At 37.1% G+C, this 12,389-nt stretch overlaps 3 protein-coding genes across 7 annotated transcripts in view; 1 reads left to right on the plus strand and 2 right to left on the minus strand.

Annotated features, from left to right (window-relative positions):
• LOC104802757 (uncharacterized GPI-anchored protein At3g06035) overlaps nt 1–311 on the plus strand; it is a 1,723-nt gene extending 1,412 nt beyond the window's left edge. Inside the window, exon 3 of one of the 2 annotated variants that reach the window (XM_010526504.2) lies at nt 7–311. In XM_010526504.2, the coding sequence (XP_010524806.1) occupies nt 7–239 (233 nt within the window). In that variant the 3' untranslated portion in view covers nt 240–311. The other variant, XM_010526503.2, reaches the window with a different exon arrangement.
• Nucleotides 312–3,156: 2,845 nt separating this feature from the next.
• LOC104802758 (protein FANTASTIC FOUR 3-like) lies at nt 3,157–9,248 on the minus strand. 4 transcript variants are annotated; one of them, XR_002023746.1, is made up of 5 exons: nt 8,965–9,184; nt 7,320–7,480; nt 6,646–6,809; nt 5,331–5,778; nt 4,878–5,236 (listed from the first exon to the last, which is right to left on the minus strand). XR_002023746.1 is itself a non-coding variant. In XM_010526508.2 (4 exons), the coding sequence occupies exon 4, from the start codon at nt 4,019–4,021 to the stop codon at nt 3,173–3,175; it is 849 nt and encodes a 282-aa protein (XP_010524810.1). In that variant the 5' UTR covers nt 4,022–5,778; nt 6,646–6,809; nt 7,320–7,437; nt 8,965–9,248; the 3' UTR covers nt 3,157–3,172. The 4 variants fall into 4 exon arrangements, 3 of the variants coding, with proteins under 3 accessions (XP_010524810.1, XP_010524807.1, XP_010524808.1); XM_010526508.2 differs by having other exon boundaries at nt 3,157–5,778; nt 7,320–7,437; nt 8,965–9,248; XM_010526505.2 differs by having other exon boundaries at nt 3,157–5,778; nt 8,965–9,247.
• A 624-nt stretch (nt 9,249–9,872) lies between these two features.
• On the minus strand, nt 9,873–11,160 carry LOC104802759. Its single transcript, XM_010526509.1, has one exon. The coding sequence runs from the start codon at nt 10,756–10,758 to the stop codon at nt 10,018–10,020; it is 741 nt and encodes a 246-aa protein (XP_010524811.1). The 5' UTR covers nt 10,759–11,160; the 3' UTR covers nt 9,873–10,017.
• Nucleotides 11,161–12,389: the final 1,229 nt, after the last annotated feature.

A 12,389-nucleotide genomic window follows, 5' to 3' on the forward strand; every position in this document is an offset into this window, starting at 1 on the left:
GCGTCGTCCTCTCAAACTTCACGAAATCTCAGTACTCGATGAATCTGAACGATTCCAAATTCACGGGGATCGGAATCGGTTCCGACCATGACTGGGTAGTGGTCGTGCTCACGACGAACACCCCTGAAGGAAGCTACTCACCAGCCACGAAGGACAGCTCCAATGGTGATGTTTTCGGCGTACGTATCGTTATCCACTCCATGCTTCTGGTTATATCCACTGTCCTGTTCTTGTTGTGAGTCCGAGTTTGAAGTCATGTCCTTTGATGTGATTATATTGTCTCTGTCTTTGTTTTCCGATTCATGAACTCGTGTGTGTAATGTAGTGTTCACCTTCTCAGTTTTTCTTTTTACGGTGCTGAGCTCATTATATAAATCGGATTTTCCTCGTACGGAAAAAAAATAGAAAATGGTATTTTCTATATTTTTTTATGAGAAAAAAAAAGATCCAAAATCCCAAAAATAGCTCAATATTAATTTACTTGGGCTGAAATGAAGAAAATAAATTCCTGAGCCTAATGGGCCCAAAAAATATAAATATTGAAAATAGAGGGGCTCAAATGGGAATTATACCTCCATTATATCCAATATAAAAATGGAGCGGATATAATTTTTTGGTACTTTAGAATAAGCTTCGTTCGAATATTGATTTTCCAATCAAAATAAACATAAGCAATTTTTTTTTATATATAAAAATCAACTTAATTTAGCTAGGTGTTATGACATTATCCGACATGGTTTCAACGTCGTAACCGAACTCAGAATTAAGGGATTAATTTTAACTGTTGCTCTCGCGACCGGACTCCTAACTTATTGATTAAATAATTCGGTCAACGAAATAGAGAGTGATCACAAAATGAAGAGTCTTTTTAATTGGAAAAATAAATGAAAATAATAAAAAGTATGACTTTATAAGGGCAATATGGTAATTTGATAGAATACGAGGATAGAAAGGGAGAGGACGTCATGGGCATTAAATAAGACCTACGTAAAATAACGCACGCACCAATCCTCATGCTCTGCTTACCCACCAAGGAAAAAAAAATACCAAATGCACAAAAAAAAAAAGATTTCATAAAACATTTACTTTTTTTTTTGTTCACATTCAAATGTTGAGTGTATATATATATATATATATGTATAATTGTGTTGCGTAAAAGCCGGGTACCTAATTCGAAGCACACCCAAAAAGAAGAGATTGCGTCATGAATCATTAATAAGCCAAAAGTGGATAGGGGGCTAATGGATTAGATCAAGCACCAAAGTCAATTCATGGCATTTACGTACCATAAACCACCACAAGTGTCGTGGAATAGTCTTACCTTACCATTTGATTCCATACTATATATTAATTATATACGGTATATATATATATATATATATATATATAAACATATGTGTGTGTGTGTGTCTTCCTCCTCTAAAGCTTTGGCACTCTATCAGGTTAGGTCCATGATAATTGTAATTTTTTGCACTCTTTGATGAATATTTTAGTGAACGCGGATTCCATGCAGACGATCTTTGCAGCAAATGGAACGTGAAAAGGAGCTTTTTAGTTATTGTTAATTTTTTTTGATAAATTTTTTAGTATTATTATTATTATTATTTTTTATAAACAGGGTAGTTCTGGGATCTTCGTCACTACATCCACCCTAGACCTGCGACCAGCTTTTGTATATGAATTTTGATCCAGAAATTACATCACTCTCCACCAGTGAAATCGAACGCATGACCTTTAGGATGACTTTGTCACCTCTCAACAACTGGGTTACCAACTGTTGGGTTTTTTAGTAGTAGTATTATTATTTTTTTTGGTTAAATAGTAATAGTATTATTATTAACGTGTTCCAATAAAGAATATCAATAGCAATAAACTCTTTAATAAAAAAAGAGTTTGAATATTAAAAGGGCATTTCGTGTTGGGTTTTACGCGTCACTCATCACTAAATATTATATTTTACAGAGGAGGAAACATAGCAATTTACAAAGCCTAATGGTTTCCACTGCGACTGCCTAATCTCGATGATGTATTGCTGAAAATTCAGTCTTAAACTTCAAGCATATATAGCTTTTGTATATTTCTGTTTTGTGTTATGATATTCAATAAAATGAATGGGAAAAATAAGGTCAAAATAGAAGACTAATTGTGTAAAAACATAAACGTTGAATTACATCCATGCATTTATATATATATATATATATATATCGTCCGTACGACGAACCTTTTTGTGGGAGAGGAAGATAGAGAGCTTTAGGAAGATGACGTGCCATTGTACGGACTAATGTTTCATTTGCTCATATGTATATATGTCTGTATGTGTGCGCGCGCGTGAGAGAGAGAGAGAGGCGATTTTTTATGCATATTTTTTTAATTGAAAATTGAAAGGCGAAAATAAGCTATTTAAAGCTTTTTTTTTTGTAAATAAAGATTTTTTTTTCCTGATAAAACATATATGTGTTTTGATTTTATAGTAAGCTGAAAATCTATAAATTCTAGAAAATCTTTAATATCTCTATTTTAGTAAACACTGTAAGTGATATTTTTTTTTATAAAAAGGATAGATAATTCATGTACAGCACATGCACCGACAGACAATGAACACATGATTGCACATTCGCGGAAACTATGCCCAAGGCATACGTAAACACACTTTGTACCATATGAATATTTTTTCTTCTACATGATATTATTTTCTAATCTAATTGATAATATTTACATAATGTGTATATATATATTTAATAGCAGTGAATGCAATCTAATTTGAATGAGTATAAGGTGAATTTAATGCAAAGTCTAAAAATTGAATTAGTAATATATGACTGGCATATATATATATATATATATAATCCCATAACATATGTCCGTAAATAAAGTTGGTATCGGACCATCAAAACGAATATTTACATAACCATATTAACTGCCGACCGGACCGCGATACCCTATTCCTTCCGACCATGCATTCCTTCTTATTTTTATTGTCTTTTATATATGATATTTAAATTAATGTGAGTCATTAATGGCGCTTATTATATGAGATAGAAAATGTCGGCATTTATAAAAAAAGGAGAAAAAAAAACCATGACACCCCAGAGAAAATGATCGTCAAACTGTGAATACAGAGAGATCAAGAAAGGGAAAAAAAAGAGAAGGAAAATAGAGTTTCTATATATTTTTAAGAAGTGGCAACACAGAAATGCTCCCAATTTAGCAATCCAATACAATCTCGATCGCCATGAACACACCTTCCAGGACTTTGAATATGATTCACCATTCCCTCCACTTGGTTTCCTTCCTTTTCTTCTTCTTCTTCTTCTTTGAGCGCATCACTTTCAGGCTCGATCATCTCCTCTTCTTCTTCTTTATCTGCTATTTGGTCATAATCTCTTAAGATGCAGAGACGGAGACGGCCATTGCCTCTTTCAACCTGAAAGCATGTTTTGTTGAGTGGCTCCTTGGAGGCTTTTAGTACTAATCTCCCGTCTTCTCGGTAAGGCCTCAGGTGAATACAGTCGGACCCCCTCATACTTTTCAAAGGAGGTGGCAAATTAGGGACCGCGCTCCCTTTCCTACCTTTCGAACCCTTACTCGATAACGTTTTTGTCTCGACATCGGATGAAGCAAATGAGAACACGTCATTGCCAGAGATATCATCGGAGCCCGACTCGTTTCCAAGATTCTCAGTGCACAACGCCAAGCTCTTTTCACTTAGAATCTTAGACGGGGAGCATTGACCATAAGTTCTCTCGTTCTCACCAAGGCTAGGGTTTGATAGAGGAGAGCCGCTCGAGATAGCCTCGAGGAAGCTCTGACAACCCGAGTCGGGATGGGTGGACACCGAGTTGATACGCTTGCTAGTGTCCCCCGGAATGGATTCTAAGGGAAAAGACTTAAAAGATAACTCAAGAGGCTGAAAGAAGTGGTGAGGATTGGGTGAAGATAACCTAAGCCTCAGAGCAAATGGCTCATTGAGTTGGGACTCTAAACATGGCTGAAACCCTTTATGACACACAACAGTTGCCATAACTAAGAGGTTATTGGGATGTGAAGTAAAGAAGCAAGTGAAGCAGAGAAAGCAAGAGATGCGTTGAAAATGAACATGAAGGGTAAGGAAGGGAGGGTGCCAATTTGTAGATGCCCAAAAGTTGAATAAAAAAAGAGGGGTATAGTGTGCAGAGAGCTTTTTGACACACCACCACTTTTGAATAATGCAAATTATTTAAACATGACACACAATGCATACAAGAATAATTTCAATTAAATAGAAAAAGGCGAGGGGGAATCCAACGAAGAAACAAATTAATTCTATGGTGGACATGGTTAAAATAAAAACATTTTTTTTAAAAAAAAATGCTGTATGAGTCAACTGTCTTTATTCCAAAGTGTTTATATTTAGTTTAACACCCAAAAAAATAATAAAATAACAAAATATGCAATTTCGGAAAACCATATGATATCCAACCTTTGCCTGTTTTTCTAATGAAGAGATTGAATGTGGTAGAACCACATGTGGGGAGTAAAACCCCGAAAAGTTACAAGCTTTGTAATCCGTTTCTCTATTTATCTTCACAGGGAGAGAAAAAAAAAAGCCGACCAAAAGTCCTCGTACTCATTTTTACATATTATTACAGCGACCTGCTTCTGTGCTAACATTCTTTTGCTCAAAGCAAAGATTCATGTGTCGCACGTTCCAATCCTATGTCGGTTGATTCTTAAACTAGCATGTAACGACATGACAACAAACAGCCCACCAATGTTGAAATCCCCATCAACTAAGTCTACGATTATGGGCACCAATCATGGCGACAAACATATGCCACAATGCACTTGTAGAAGGAATGCCCATGGCGTGGAACATGCATGGATCACATCATACCATGGAGAAAAAAAAAATACCCAAAAATTGGGTATACATAGGTAATCCTCTAATTGATGAGACGGGGACAAGTATTGACATCAAAAATTGGGTATACGAGATTCACGTATCCGAGCCATGACTCAAATAGTCGAATCATGGATACCCAAAGTCAATGACACCCAAAATGGGTATCAACACCAAACTATCCAAACTATCCAAGACAAGGTATGAATACCCTTTAAAAATTTGCCAAGCTATCTAAGAGAGGACAAAAAAAATGTGCGTAAAAAACACGCTTACCCAACAACGCTCGCCGTCCTTGTGTATTTGAATGCAAGGAAAAACACGTATTCCGCACACTTGATATGACCTGAAATCCACCTTCATATTGCATTTAAAAAGATGGAAAATACATAAATGACCAGGGCTTTGGTTTTAATACAATAAAGTTGAGAAACGAATAGAACGAGCCCACCTGGGTTTCGGATGCTTATTCTGGGCAGAGATTTACTGCCATAGATAGAAATTACACAGGTTGCTGCTTTTTTAGCAGCTCTCTTTCAATATGATTCTTGCCTTTTGCCAAACCATGTTACCCTAAACGTACGGATAGCTCAGCTCATGAAGACAAAGCTGAGACCCCTCGGTTAATAAGGGCAAGTGATTCCCCACTAACACACTCTCTTCTGCCTCTCTGTTAGATGCTTACGTACGAACCCTAATAATAACTTAAACATTTCTTTCTAAAAGTCAAGACGACAAAAGAAAAGGACACACGCACACTCATAAACCGTATGGGCTGGTTAACGACATGACTCACTCTCCTTTAGCATCACAACGTTCAAGACCTTGCAAAAAGCTATTCTGGCAAACCATTTCCAGTCCAAAGGAGGGCGGTTGGAGGTTTTGAGATTCTGGATTTCCTGTAATGGAAAAGCCATCTCAGTTTTGTAACGTGTAAAGAATAACAAGAAACTATATGCTGATGAACTGTGTAGCATATAACAATATGCTTTAGTCATCATACCACCCTGCTGAAGTTAGTGCAGAACCAACACGAGCAGGGTTTAAATAAATTTGATGAAATTCGATGACCACTAGGAAGGTTAGTACAGTGGTACCTTGCTATTCATTACATTAATACCTATATTGTCTTTTGAGGTTTTCCAATATTTTGTAATACTTTCTAACTAGTAAAAGTTTCCTATATATTCCCAGTAGTTGATCATCTGTTAGTCTGGCAAAGAGGTGAACTGAAATAACATTACAATACAAATGCAAAGATGTCCTGAACAAGAAAAGTTTGCTAAACATATGAGTTTCTTGCTGTTTACCTTGCTGCAGCCTACTCTGCAATGCAATTATATCATACTCATCACATGTTCTGGTGGCAGTATTGGCATACATAGATGAGTTGCGTTAAAAAAAAAATTGATAGATGGCATAGAAAGTTCTCTCAAATTTATATGAAATGTCTTCAGAACCTGCAGTTTTATGGCAACAGACCTTGTGACAGCAATTCAGTTCCCGAAACATAAACGAATCTATGTTCACAACATGTAGCTGTCATTTATGATATTACCCCCATGGAGAGAATTAGATATTTTTCAGGTGCCAGAATTCTACAGTTCCTCTCCCATGAAGGAATCAAGAATGAAGTAGCACTGAGTTAGTAGGAATAGTTAAACACAGTTGAGAATGATTGAAGAATTAAAAAAGTAAGGGTAGCATACGTAAGCGGGTATAAAAAGGTATGACATAGTTAATTAAGAAATTGGAAAAGAGCTGACCTGCAGATGTAATCTTTCCGACAAAATATCTAGATATTCAGTCTTGATCAGGACAAGTGACGTGGTCCTAAATTCCGAACCACCGCATAGAAGAATAGAAAGCAGAATTGCAACCTTTGGCCAGCCGAAACGAGCATGCTTTTCAGTGTGTCCTTATACAAAAGCTGCTTTCATAGTGAGATTTCAATAATTAAGAGAGACAGCTGACAGAAGCAAAAATACCATATTAAAATCAGAATATATTTTGACCTTTATAACCCGCTTTGTAATTCAGGTCCACGATGAGAAAAGGAAAAAAAAAAAAAAGAATGAGACTCGAATCAGAATCCATCAATATTTGTTATTTGTCTCAAGTTAATGGAGGGTCTGAAGGCAGAGAATACGTCATTCCAATTCAATTTTGGTGGAAAGTAATAAACTTAAGCCTGAAGCTTTTGTAAATGTATTTCATAGTATTCCATGCTAACACATGTCAAGCAACTATTGGATAACATAGTCCACAAAAGTAGGTAGAATAAGAATATAAATGCTTATGCATATAACCATAGGTAATGTATCATGTATCGTCCCAGCACGTAAAAGTTTCCAGCAGCTACAGTCAGCGGACAATTAAATAACTTATTGTAGTCTAAAACAAATTAATATAAACCACAGAGACAAACGCAATAACTTACATCTAGTTTTAATGTTCGGTCTCATCCAATGAAGAGCCCTGCAGTCCATCTCGAACGATTTCCTTGGACAAAGCAAGAAGCTCGTGTTAGTTGCATGATGTCATGAAGCCAGGTGAACCTTCAAGCCAGCGGGAACATAAGAGCAACAATCTTAAATTCAACTGGTATATAATCAAGAAAAAAAAAAAGAAAGAAGTCAGATGTTAAAGGCCCAGCCAAGTCATAGTGGACATTATAGAGTTATAAACTAGATCACAGGATTTTTGTGCTCAAGCTCAAGCATCCAAAATAATCAGAATTGACTTGCCAGAAAAGGAAAAACACTAACAGATGGATGTCTTTGCGATGCTGTTTCTGGGAGTGACAGTTGGGAGTCACACATAACACGGCGAAAATGATCAAGCAAACAAGGGGAGAGAGAAGGAAAGATGATGCATCTTATATTATCATGTAAGCAAACAGCTCCGAGCAAAACAAGGATCCTCCTGTTGAGTTAGAAGATCGTTTTATCCATTCTATGCATGCTTTCAAGGAACCTTGGTGCTGCACTAGAAGGACCCAATATAGCCGTTTGGAGGATCAAGAGAACTCACTCACAATCTGATCAAAATCTTCATCAAAGCAGCAATATATGCCAATGCACTTATATAAGATATAAGATATAAGAGGGCATGTATTCTTCATCTTTTAATATACACGAATTGGAGACTTTCTCCAAATTACTTTCATCTTCTTGAGTCTCATCTCATTTTCAAGTTCTAAAACTATCTTCGATCTATCACAAACACTACAAAAACCGACACCTCCCTCCTGGAAAAAATCATCAATTCCTCGAAATTAGTTTAGACCCATTTTGTGAACAATGAACTACCATAAGGACGGTCATTATAACTTTATACGCAACGAAATATCGGGCGAAGCTAAAAACCTATTTGGATTCTCGGCCGTGCATGAAGCCAGACATCGATCAAAGGCCATTTTTAAGTTCATTTGCTGAGTATGTGGCCATCTCTTCCAATGTGAAAGCAGATAGGCACGATGAGTCACAACAAAGAAATCATTGTACATTGCAAAATAACGATAAGATGCAAACAATGGCGTCACGAAATTGCATAGGCACGCCAGTAGACAGTACATCCCTCGAGAATCGAGGATGGCCACAGTTTACATCTAATGCTTCTGGTAAGATAAAGTGCATGATTCGATTCACTGAATGAAAACAACATCTTCTAATCACCCTTCGCATTTCATATAAACGAAGTAAAAAATAGGATATTCAAGCTATGGGGAAAATTGTCAACGATAAACAAACAATACAGAGCAACACTCGTATATACAATATCTGCACGTAGACAACAACAACAACACCATTTCCTTTCTCCTTAAATTATTACACATTATATTATATGTATGTATGTGTATCTCGAAAGTCACAGACCAAGCCGACCTCTGGGAAACAGAAACGTGTTAGAAATCAAATCTCAATTTCCGAGATGAACACCGATACCGACTAATCGCGTCTACACAGCATTTGTGATTCCGCACGATTTACGACACAGCAAATTTCTATAATCAAAGGACCGAAAATTGGAATCACAGACACACACGAAAAAGAAGAAGAATAAGAAGACGGAGGCAAACCGACCTCTCCCGAAGGAATTGCAGACGCAGTGCGCCCATGGTGTCTCGGCTTCTCTTCCCCAGGAACCGCCATCGACATAAAATTTGAAGAAGCAAAAGGGAAGGAAAGAAAACGAAATCGCCGAGGAACCTAATCGGACTCAAATTTCTCGGCGAGCCACGTGTCGAACTCACGCTTGTTCTTAAAAAAATCGAAAGAAATTTGTGATCTAACGTTGACTAACGGAGAGGAAAAAAGAAGAAGAGAGAGAAAACTGACGCCGTTACCCAAAAAAAAACCCATGGCCAAATTGGGTTCTCTACGGTTTCTTGATAAACAAGTTATCTCTGCCCTCGCGTTCTTCTCAATGAACACCTTTTGGTCATAGCTTATAACCATTTGTGGTAAGTTTAGATATATATGGGTGTTCTTTGAATAGGCAGGCCCTTGATTCACAATTTTGTTGGACCTTATACCCATTTATTTTCTTAAATTACCAAACCCAATAATGAATAAAAGTTTAAAAAAAAAGTAAAAATAACAAATACCACTCTGAAACTCCTGTCCATGAATAATAATTTTACCAGAAAGAGAGTAGTAGCGGTGGTAAAATCCAAGAGGGGGTTGTGGCAGAATCACTTGGAGGATTCTCTGCACAGTGAAAAGGAGTGCGTCTTGCATGTGCCCTTCACTTATTGCTTCTTCCCATCATCACTCAGCAGAAAACAGAGTGCTCTGTTTCCTGCTCTGGCCGTTTGTCGTTTTATTGACTGTCTCACACTTTTCAGATCTTAAACCAACCCATCTAATCAAAACTTAATCTTTTGATTCAACTTGGGAAATACTTGATAAGACACTCGAAAAGGAAATAACTTTGGAGCTGAAAATTTCTATATTGAGAAGTTTAAGGATAGAGGTACAGGATTAGAGAGAGAGAGAGAGAGAGAGGTGTGTCTGCTAATCAAAGCTTAATCACAAACTCGGGCAGAGAAATAGATACAGAAACAAAGACGGAAAACGCTCAATGATCTGAACAAATGAAGGAGATGACAAGAACAGAGACAAGGAGAAGGAGACTTAAACGTGTCTCTCTACTCTTCCTTTCTTCAGAGAAAGCGGAAACAGAGGAGGCAATGCAGAGGAAGACGTCTTGGGATGAGAACATATAGGGACATTGATCATTGGCCTTATCCTCGTGCTCGTCGACCTCGTTCTCTCCAACCCTTTCTTCGCTCTCTTCCCTTCCTTCTCCCTCTCCTCCTTCCTCGCTGCCTCCCCCAGAGAGCTCGATGATGATGACGTGGATGAAGACGATGACGACGGCGACAGAGACGACGCTCGAGCCCTCTGCTTCTTCAGCCGTAGAAGCTCCTTCCAGAGCACCGTGCATGTCGGCGGACGCGGAGACGGGTCGTCGTCAAGAAACCAGTTCACTCTGTTCTCCTGATCCTTGTTTGTCTCCGCGTGATCTTTCACTTCACCAGCTCGTTCTTCCTCTCCTTTCGTATTGATAGTCACTCTCTTTAGCTTCTCCGAGTGCTGAATCTGCCAATAAGGAAGCAACTTCCCTTCGCTGAAGAGCTCGTCGGCGGTCAGCATGGTTTGACCCGAGTTCACATTTTCCGACAGGAACTCAAAGTCGGCGGCTTTCGCTTGACCCTTGTCCTTTTCCCCCTTGCCCACAACAGGACTGATGCAGATGAAGTCGCTGTCCTCGTCGTCGCCGGAAAAATCGGCGGAGAAGGAAATGCGGGGGCTCGACGGCGGCGGATCCGCCGTAACCACCACCATCTTGGCCGCAGGAAAAGCCATAGGCATTGTAGTTCTACAGTTACCGTACGGTTGTCTCCTTAATCACGCGATGATAGGAGGATTAGAGAGGAGAAGGTGGCTTTGGATGGATGATTCGCGTTATGTATATAATGTGAATAAAAGCGGGGAAGAGAGAGCGGTGATGAAGAAGATGAAGCAGGTAAATGGGTGTTTAGAATATAATAGGAAGCATCACATGGACAGATTTACAGAGATTGAACCATGCAATAGATTAAATGTTTATGTTTGAATCATTACATCGAGAGACCGATCGAATTAAAACCCATTTCTTATGTCCGTAGGTAAATGATGATGCCGAGGTTGAGAGAGGAGAGACTTTGACTTGTCTGAAATTTTGGGTCAGGTTCAAATTCGGTTCATTTATTTTCGGTTTAGTGGAAAACTTAGTTTGAGGTTTTGAATTTAGTTTTTGGTTTTTAAATTTAAATTTAAAATTTTTATCGTATTTGTAAATAAAAGAATGGAATTTTTTAGAATATAATATTTTTAGAAAAACTATATACAAATTTTTTAGAATATAATGTTAGTAAAATTATATATTTTCGAATATTTAAAGGTAAAATCAATTCGTTGTTGATCTCAACTGTTATTGTTATATATGGTTTAGATTCAGAATTTCGATTTGAAAAAACTACATCTAATTAGTTTCAATGTAAAATCTGATATATATTTGATTAATTCGGATCCGTTCGATTTTATTATAATTAAACCGAAATGGTTACGTGGTTTGACCGACGACGAAGGGAGGAGGAGGAAGATGAACAGTGAACACATGTACTCACATGACCCTCGTGTCGTCGCCATGTGACAAGCAACTGCACCATCTCCGATCTCTTTGGTGGTGGTCGTTAAACTATGCAAACAAAAAAATATTATATCCAAAAAATGTCAAATCACATTATCTTATATGAAAATTGCGAGTTAATTCCCTTTCTTTCTATTTCTAAACAAAAAAAACTAAGGCCTGAATGAAAATGCCTTTTGGGATTTTTAAAATTTTAAAACAAAAAAATTGACAATCAAGTTACTATAAAAGTAGTTTTCCTGCAAATTTTAAAAATCATTTTTATAAATAAAAAATCAACTAAAAACTTAAAAAACTCCTTTCTTTTAGATTTACAAAAATAAAAAACCAAAAACCAAAAATCAAAAACTAAAAACTAAAACTAAAAACTCAAAATAAAAACCACTACCATTTCAAAACGTCCTTTGTATATCTAGAGAAAAACATATATATTATCTCTGTGATCCATAAAACATAATTTTTTTTGTTAATGATGTAATGAAATATGATTTTTTTCATTAAAATGTATATTTTAATATATATATAACGGTCATATGGATTATGGGAATTATTTGCTAATTAAAAAAAAGGTCATGCAAATGCCAAGTGGCGGATAGCACCAATTTTCTCCCATCTGTGAAAAAAAAAACTTCAGCTGAAAATAATCAAGTTCGAAAGGACCCGACAGCTAATAAATACACTGTTTACGATTATTAATTTCAAATTATTATTAAATTCGATAACAAATGGAGCCGATCGAGGAGAGGCCATTTACGTGTAGGCACGTTGAGTTGCAGGTTTTCATGGCGTCTCTCTCTCTCCCTCTCTCTCT

Source organism: Tarenaya hassleriana, unplaced genomic scaffold (assembly GCF_000463585.1).
Source record: "Tarenaya hassleriana unplaced genomic scaffold, ASM46358v1 Cleome8, whole genome shotgun sequence".
In the NCBI taxonomy this organism is placed as follows: Eukaryota; Viridiplantae; Streptophyta; class Magnoliopsida; order Brassicales; family Cleomaceae; genus Tarenaya; species Tarenaya hassleriana.